The sequence below is a fragment of the Balaenoptera musculus genome, chromosome 14 (genome assembly GCF_009873245.2).
Source record: "Balaenoptera musculus isolate JJ_BM4_2016_0621 chromosome 14, mBalMus1.pri.v3, whole genome shotgun sequence".
Classification (NCBI taxonomy): domain Eukaryota; kingdom Metazoa; phylum Chordata; class Mammalia; order Artiodactyla; family Balaenopteridae; genus Balaenoptera; species Balaenoptera musculus.
This window is the reverse complement of record NC_045798.1, coordinates 26,863,510-26,871,933: the sequence shown is the minus strand read 5'-3', so window position 1 is coordinate 26,871,933 and position 8,424 is coordinate 26,863,510. Positions and strand designations below refer to the sequence as shown.

The window sequence follows — 8,424 nt, the reverse complement described above, 5'->3', positions numbered from 1 at the left end:
TAAACTACTGCTGCCTAGCCGTGTTCTCGAGGCTTCAGAGCCGGGAAAGTGCGGAGAGGATAGCAATCCGCGGCGCCCACAGCCCCAGACCCACGATGACCCGCGGAGGCGCCGGAACCTTGCCGCACCCACCCCCGCCAACACAAGGGACCTCTGCACCCGCCTGTCCCGCGGACCCGGGCGCACATCCGACCACAGCGACCCACAATGGAGATGCGGGGGGCAGGCGCTGGGGCGGGCGGGGCCGCGCGGACCAGCAGGCTGCCCGCCCTCCCTCCCCGCCCACCGCCGGGAAACTGTTTTACTATTCTTAAAGGCATTTTTTTGAATCATGCTTTCTGAAATTTCCTGGAGTCAGTGGACACATACCTGCAGATATTCCCCAGTCTAAACAGATTATTCAATGGATTTACTCTTTTTTACACATTCTCTTAATTTACTCTCCAAGTGCCCTTGGATGGATGATTTTTTTTTTTTTTTACAAGCATCCTTGATTTGCTAGATCCACGAGGTCTGGTTGATTAACAGTGTGGGAAAATGTTTTGAGGAATGCTGAGTGATGATTCTAAGGTTAATAAATTTGGCATTGATACAGTTAGTAGTGAGGAGTCTTGGGACTTCCCTGGTGGCACAGTGAATAGGACTCCGAGCTCCCAGGGGGGAGGGGTTCGATGCAGGGGGCCCGGGTTTGACCCCTGGTCAGGGAACTAGATCTTGCATGCATGCCGCAACTAAGAGTTTGCATGCTGCAACTAAGGGGCCTGCCTGTTGCAACTAAGGAGACTGTGAGCCGTAACTAAGGAGCCAGTGAGCCGCAACTAAGGAGCCCAACTGCTGCAACTAAGACCCAGTGCAACCAAATAAATAAAAATGAATAAATTAAAAAAAAAAAAAAACAAGTAGTGAGGAGTCCTTCCCACGCCAGCGCCATCAGCACACTGACGACTCGAGCAGCTTGTTCTTGCCAATGGAGAACTAATTCCCAGGTGTCTTGGGTACCATTTTTTTCTTCTGTTGAAAAATCAGTCCTTGGAGAAATCTTTTGAGAAATCACCCCAGGGACTGTGAGGTGCTGCTCCATGTGACCCTGCACAACAGTCCAGAGGTCGGTTTGACTCCTGTGGGGCTGGTGAGGAAGGACAGTGGGGGGCCCGGAAGCCCCCTCCGCTGGCAGCGCAGGGATGGCCACCAACTGTCCTAGCTTCACAGGGTGTGTCGTGGAGGACGCGTTGGTGTTTTCTCACAGTTCTCTCGCCAACACTGTGGTTCTCCCGCTGTTGTTTTTAAAACTCTGCTCTACCCCAGCAGCACTGAGCACACCCAGTGCCCAGATTTTGGTCTCAGAACACTTCTCCAGTAAAAGGAACCCGGGCTCTGTGGAGGAATGGTGACTCTAGGGAGAGCTGGGGCAAGGAGAGTATAGGCTGAGCCCAGGGCACCTTGCAGGGCCAGAAAGTAAGGTCATGCCGAAACAAGAGGAAAAAGAGAAGGAGAAGGTGCGGAGGCGTATCGCAGGGCCCAGGAGCCGACCAGAGGGAGCAGCCACACAAATGATGAGCGTCTGTGAGTCCCTACTGACTAGACGCTTGAATAAATAAAACACAGGGAGGGACACGCCTTCATGTGGAATTCCAGTTGCTAAAAGGAGAAAGAATGCGGAAGATAGAAAATATCGACAAGAACCAGAGGGACAGCTGCCGCAGAACACACTGATGGATGGTTTCCAGGAGAAGTGGGGGGCTCTGCACAGCTTGACGTGTACAGGTTCTCGGGAGCCGCTGCCCCCCCCTCCCTGCCCCAGAGTGAGGGCTGGACCTGGGGACTCGCATCTGAGGGTAGAGGGAGCATTCAGGGCCAGCCCACCAGTGACGGGGGCACCGACTTCACCCTCCCCCCGATAAGATGCGACCAGGAGGGCCTTTCACCTAAAATCCCACGAGCTTGGTCCAGGCATGAACAAGCATCACACACACCTTGATTGAGGGACACCCTACAAGATGCCTGTGCCCTTCAGAAGTGGGGAGGCCAGAAAGACTGGAACAGCCCAAGGAATCAGCACAGACTACTGGGCTCAGAGCCGTGCTGAGCGGATGCCAAGGGGTGCCCTGGACTGGGTCCCGGGACAGAAAGGGGGCCATGGGGGGGAAATGCAAGTAAAGCCAAGAGTTTGGGGGACAGTGTTGTATCAGTGACAGATGAGACGGTGGTCCCCTCCACTGACACCCTGCCTTCCTGTTGCAGGGATGATGCAGTGCGTGATCGCCGTTGCCGACAAGGTGTTCGACGCCTTCCTGAACATGATGGCAGATAAAGTAAGCCTTGTTGGAGAGCCAGCGCACGCCTGCCTGGGCCGTGCGGGGCCTGCAACCTGTCTCTTCTGAATCCAGGCCAAGACCAAGGAGAACGAGGAGGAGCTGGAGCGCCATGCGCAGTTCCTGCTGGTGAACTTCAACCACATCCACAAGCGCATCCGGAGGGTGGCCGACAAGTACCTGTCCGGGCTGGTGGACAAGTGAGCTCGGTTTCCTTCTGGTGCTATGCGTGTGTTCACGTGTGTGCACATGTGCATGTGTGTGCGCGTATGTTTGTGCACACGTCTAGATTTGGGATGCAGGGAAGGGTCGACCTTGCATCATCAGTACAGAGAAAAGTGGGCTCAGAGTCACAGCTCTCAAAGGGCGGGGCAGCCCCCACAGGATGTTGGCAAGTGAGGAGTCAGTGGCCTAACCCTCCCCTGTTCAGAGTGGTCGGTGCTACTTAGAGCACATCTCCTGACCGGGTGTCACGTCCCTGTTCTCGGGATCCCACCCTCCCTGCTTCAGGGCTCTGGGCTCGCTCTGGGACGCTCACGGCCATCCTAAGTGCTGTCTCCCAGCCCAGGGCCCGGCCAGAGGACCTGGTGGAATTAGTTTCTCCCAGGCCCTCAGGAGGAGGGGAGCTCACCCTGAGCTGGTTCCACCCTGGGCTTTCCTTGCTGTGTTGGGAGGCACGGCAGGCTCGTGGAACGGGCCCTCCCAGGTGAGGGCACTCACGGTGGGCTGGGCCGGCCTCAGTGCACTGCCATGCCAGGCCTGCCTGCAGCTCCCGCAGGTGTCCCTGGAGCCTGCAGCAGACACCATGTGCCCGTCCAGGTAGGGCTGGAGGGCATGTCTGAGCTAGGCCACCGAGCCTGCAGCCTGCTCCCCTTGGCCCAGGGCCACCCGCTTTGAGCAGCGGGGGGTTTTCAGTGGTAAACACTGCAGTGCTACACAAGCCATGGTTGTGGAACTGCGGAAACGGCGGGCCGGCTATAAGTTACACGCAGATTTTCTATTGTGTGGAGGGGCAGCACCCCCAACCCCCCATTGTTGGAGGGTCACCTGTCCTGCCATGTTCCACGTGAGGGTACAGGGGCCCTGGTTGAAAACAGGGAGGATCCCTGTGGGGAGCAGGGAGTGGTCTGGCCAGCGCATAACCAGGATGATGGGGCCGGGGCGGCCGGGGCTGGGCAGCAGGAGGGGGGAGGGGCCTTAAGGAGCACAGCTCCTTGGACAAGTGGCTTCTGGGCCCTGAGAGGTGGCTCTGGGTGCAGGTTCCCCCACTTGCTCTGGAGCGGGACGGTGCTGAAGACCATGCTGGACATCCTGCAGACCCTGTCGCTGTCGCTGAGCGCCGTGAGTACCCCCCGCCCACCCTTCTGAGCCTAGCTCATGCCACAAGCGGTGAATGGGGGGTTGGGGGGCTCCCATCACAGATGGGAGGGGTGGGAGGAAGGGAGGGAGGTGCTGCGCAGGGACCTGCTTTGGAAGAGGGACCTGTGTGCTTTCAGGATATTCACAAGGACCAGCCTTACTACGACATTCCGGACGCCCCCTATCGCATTACCGTTCCCGACACCTGCGAAGCGCGAGAGGTGGGCCAGGGGTTCGAACTTCAACACAAGGCTCTGGGGGACATGGTCCAGCCCTGTGCTCACTAAGCTCTGACAGCCCGGTGCACCCTCTTCCAGAGCATCGTCAAGGACTTCGCTGCGCGCTGTGCGATGATCCTGCAGGAGGCCATGAAGTGGGCACCCACGGTCACCAAGTCTCACCTACAGGTACTTTCTTGAAATCATCAAAAAACATCCTGGGGAGCTCCTTCCAGCTGTGCAGAGAGCTGTACCCAGACAGCATGCTGGAAATACCGACAGCACTGGTGTGAACTAGCAGACCAGGAACACTGGTCCAGGCCTAGGGTAATGGGACACCCTGTGGGGTGAGCATGCTGGTCAGGGGCCAGGAGGGCAGGTGCGGTGGGACTCGGGGGGCGGGCCCAGGGGAGCCGACCGCTTATGGTAGGCAGGACTAGGGGTGCATGTGGGCTGGGCGAGGGTGGCATGGCCAGGGGCCCGGCAGGCCAGCAGGAACAGTGGCTGACTCTGGCTCTGGCTCTGGTCCCAAGGGAGTGGCAGCCCAAGCGGGGCCATCTCTTCAGTGGATCAGGGTGGGCGATGCCAGCCTTAGAGCCAGGGTTCCCTCCCTCACCTCACACGTGCTGCACAAGGCTTGCTTTTACCTTTAAAATAACACGGCGCTTCCCCATCTCAGGAATACCTGAACAAACACCAGAACTGGGTGTCGGGGCTGTCGCAGCACACGGGGCTGGCCATGGCCACCGAGAGCATCCTTCAGTTTGCCAGCTACAACAAGCAGAACACCACCCTTGGGGTACGTGTGCCTCTGGGGAGCGGGGTCTCCATCAGCCGTGGGACAGCGGCGTCTGCGGCAGACCCCAGGCTCGGGGGAGCTGCTCACCGTGTTTCTGACGGAGCTCTAAGGTCGGTCCTTTATCAGGATCAGGTCCACGACGGACGAAGTGTCCTACTGGACACGGTCAGCACGTTTTATGGTTGTGCTGGCCTGGCCGTCCATTGGACTGAGCAGCACCCCACGTCCTTGGCTTCATCTCGTTCTGCTCGAGGTTCATTTAGGGGCAGCACGTGTGCTGAGGGGTTCCCTCTGAACCAGATCAGAGACTCACCTCAAAGCTGGTGGTTGGCAGCAGTGGCCTGTCCGGCAGTGGTGCGATTTGGCATCTCCCAACCCTGGGGCCCAGTGCAGGGCCTCTGCGGTCTGTGGAAGCCCAGGTGGCCACATGCACATCTGTGCTGCCTGCTATGGGGTCAGGGGAGGCCAGGCACCCGGGTGGGAAGGGAGCCGCCCCTTAGGCAGGCTGAGGACGCGGGCAGAGGCCAGCGGGGCTCGGTCCTGGTCCGAGGTGATGTTGCCTAAAAGATTTCGGGATTTTTCCACAGAAAAGTAGATTTAGGTTAGGTTTTTCCCTTTCCTGTTGCTCAGGAGGGAAGGACCATTTTTATCTTGTGTTTTGATCGCTGGTTGTTGGGAGACCCCGGCCCTAGAGCCCCTGCCCTGCAGAAGGTGCAGCCTGTGGCCTGGCTGACCTCTCCACCCAGAGGGGAGTGGGCTGGAGGCTGATTCGGGGCACAGGAGCGGGGTCAGAGAGATGCAAGGGAGGGTCTGGCAGCCCTGGGTCCCTCAGGACTGTGCTCAGCCTGGCGAGAGGACCCCATGTCCCCACTTCCTGGGGAGCAGGCCGAGGTCAGGGACAGTGAGTGGCAGAGCCAGTTTCCCACACATGCCTGCTCCAGGCCACTGTCTCCAAAAAATGTAATGCAGTCTCAGGTCACCTTTTTAAAAATGAACCAGCTTAAAATTTTTATGAGAAAACCGCGTATTTTTTGTTTGTGGTTCAGTTTTACTCAGTTTATATCTTTTCCCCTGACCTTCTTTCCCCCCACCCCTACCACCCCAAAATAAAAAGTTGCCCAAAACCCCAGCACCTGAGGATTGGTTGTCTCCAGTAGTGTCCGTGTATGACGACTGGCTGTGCTGGTGTGTAGGGAACAGAGCTGAAGGGACAGTGTGAGGTGGCCCTGGGGACACTGGGCAGGTCCAGCTGGAGGAGGGGCCTGGAGGGGTGGGCGGACTGGAGAGGCAAGGCCAAGGCAGGGGAAGTGGGGGCCGTGTGAGCCGAGGTCCCTTCCAAGTGTGGGCAGCCACACCAGTGGGGGTGAAGTAGCTGGTCATGGAGCAACGCTGTAGTCCCAGCTGCCTTCCAGAGATGTTTCAGAGTAAAATGTTTAAAACGCTGTTTTCTATGCGACCCGGCAGACCCCAGAGCATGCTTAGAGGTGTTTCATTTTATTTACTTGCCATCGCTGGAGATTTTAATAACCCGGGTCTGAGCGTGACAGCCTCACTGCACTGGGCTTTGGCCACGAGGGTGTGCAGTCACTGTCCCATCTCTGCAGGCGACTCAGCTCACGGAGCGGCCAGCCTGCGTGAAGAAGGACTACTCCAACTTCATGGCATCCCTCAACCTGCGCAACCGCTACGCAGGCGAGGTAGCCTCCTGCCGGGTCGGGGCCCTTGAGCATCCTCTCCTTCCTGGTGGGGGCGGGAGGTCTGTCTTGGGGGGAAGGTTTGGTTCTTGGAAGGAGTGGGAGCTCCTCTCTAGTCAAGTCTTTTGAATAAGAGAGCAGCACCTTTCTTGGGAAAAAAAGTAATGTCCGACTCAAGAAGCACGCGGCTGATCTTGTTCAGCCCACATGCAGGCAGCTCTGCTGTAGCTCAGTGTTGGATTCAGACGTCAGGGCCGGGTCCCCGCCCTCGGGGACTGTCCAGAATGGTGGGAGCAGCACTCGTTTCTAGAGGAGGAGTTCCGGGGCACCATGCGTGGTGGCGGCAGCACCCAGATGAGCCTGTTACTCCGCGTGGGCAACGAAGCCCCGTGGTCGGGGTGGCCAGGCCACATGCGCCTCCGCTGACCTTCCACAGGTGTACGGGATGATCCGCTTCTCAGACGCCACAGGCCAGACGTCTGACCTGAACAAGATGATGGTCCAGGAGCTGAAGGCAGCACTGGGCGCGGGTGACCCTCAGCACTACACAGAGGCCATGTTCAAGCTGACGGCCATGCTCATCAGCAGCAAAGGTACCGCCCAGGCCTGGGCCACCTTGCTATCCCAGGGAGCGAGTCCTGGCCACGCAGAGAGCCTGCGCTCCCCTGGGGAGATCCCTGCGGCATCACGCACGGGACTGGGGTGGGGCTGTAAATAAAAGGCCAGCGCTGTTCCGGCCGGTGCCAACTGTCCTGCTGACTCAGGGAGGCTGTGGGTCGACCCGTCGGGGCCTCTGAACAGCATGCATTTGGTTCCAGACTGTGACCCGCAGCTCCTCCATCACCTGTGCTGGGGTCCCCTCCAGATGTTCAACGAGCACGGCATGGAGACGGCCCTGGCCTGCTGGGAGTGGCTGCTGGCCGGCAAGAACGGAGTGGAAGTGCCGGTAAGGCGCCGGCTGCAGGCGGCTGTGGGGTGAGAGGTGGAGAGCCAGTCCTGGCCCCTTGGATGACGAGCGTGGAGACCCCGGGCAAGCCCCTCACCCTCCAGGGCCTCATATGTAAGCAAGACTGTGATATTAAAGCCTGCCCACAGGACTGTCACTGGGACCAGAGGGAGTGCGTTAAAGGACCCAGTGGTGCCTGAAGCTGTTATTTTTCCAAAGCTCGGCAGGGGGAGCCATTTCTCCGCTAGTGGACGCTTGTGTTTATCCACAGTGGCCCGCGTCCTACCTGCCGACTCTGGCACAGCAGCCCTCCTGCTGGAGGGGGCCCACGGGGAGGGTCTACACATCCTTTCAGCTGATGGGATGAACACCTAAGAACAGATTTATTTTTCAAAGATCCCATTAATTTTCACGGTAATGGGATTTGACATGTTTTTTCTGAGTTTCTTAAGATAAGTTGAGATATGTGGTCAGAAGGAGTGTTCTGTGTTTTTTGCCCCTGAGGGTCAGCTGGATAACTTCCAAGGATGGAACTGGAGTGTTCGAGGCGTGGAGGTGGCCGTAGTCATACCTCCTCACGGCGTTTGTGTCCAGCTCACAGTGGTGGGCGTCTGTGGAGGGGCCAAGTCAGGTGTGTGGGGAGCAGAGGCACTGGCCCCTGCCCCCCAGGAGGGAAGTCGGCTGGGTCTGGGCTCTCGCCCAGCTGGCTGTGCTGTCTTCAGGTTTCCAGGGCAGGTCCCTGCCTGTGTGTCGAGGATGACGGCAAGGGGTCTGCGCAGAGTCTTTGTGAGGATGAGCCGACCTGGCCCACCTCATGGCAGCTGTTGTCACTGCAGGGCGGGGGCTCCTCAGTCATAGCTACGTCCCGCCCCGTCAGGACCCGTGCGTGTATTGTTTTCATCTGTGTTCATTGCTCTGTGTGATACACGCCTTGTAACAGTGCTGTTTGTGTTGTCAAACGCTTTTCCTAAGCATTATGGGTGTATCCAGACCATTTCCCGTCCTCACATACCTCTGTAAGCCTGGGTCTGTAGTTCTCCTCAGCGCTTCCTGGGCTGCAGGTGGCAGGAGTGAACTCGCAGCCTAGTTCACCTTC

At 58.4% G+C, this 8,424-nt stretch overlaps 1 protein-coding gene across 9 annotated transcripts in view; it reads left to right on the top strand.

Annotated features, from left to right (window-relative positions):
• PI4KA (phosphatidylinositol 4-kinase alpha) overlaps positions 1–8,424 on the top strand; it is a 98,084-nt gene that overhangs the window by 70,626 nt on the left and 19,034 nt on the right. For all 9 annotated transcript variants that reach the window (XR_005016147.1, XR_005016146.1, XR_005016148.1 and 6 more), the window contains 9 exons: positions 2,242–2,312; positions 2,388–2,512; positions 3,572–3,653; positions 3,809–3,892; positions 3,989–4,078; positions 4,569–4,688; positions 6,293–6,385; positions 6,819–6,975; positions 7,201–7,328. Coding sequence is in view for 6 of the 9 variants with exons in the window: in XM_036822837.1 (XP_036678732.1) it covers positions 2,242–2,312; positions 2,388–2,512; positions 3,572–3,653; positions 3,809–3,892; positions 3,989–4,078; positions 4,569–4,688; positions 6,293–6,385; positions 6,819–6,975; positions 7,201–7,328 (950 nt within the window). In the remaining 3 variants the exon portion in view is untranslated. The remainder of the gene's footprint in view (positions 1–2,241; positions 2,313–2,387; positions 2,513–3,571; positions 3,654–3,808; positions 3,893–3,988; positions 4,079–4,568; positions 4,689–6,292; positions 6,386–6,818; positions 6,976–7,200; positions 7,329–8,424) is intronic.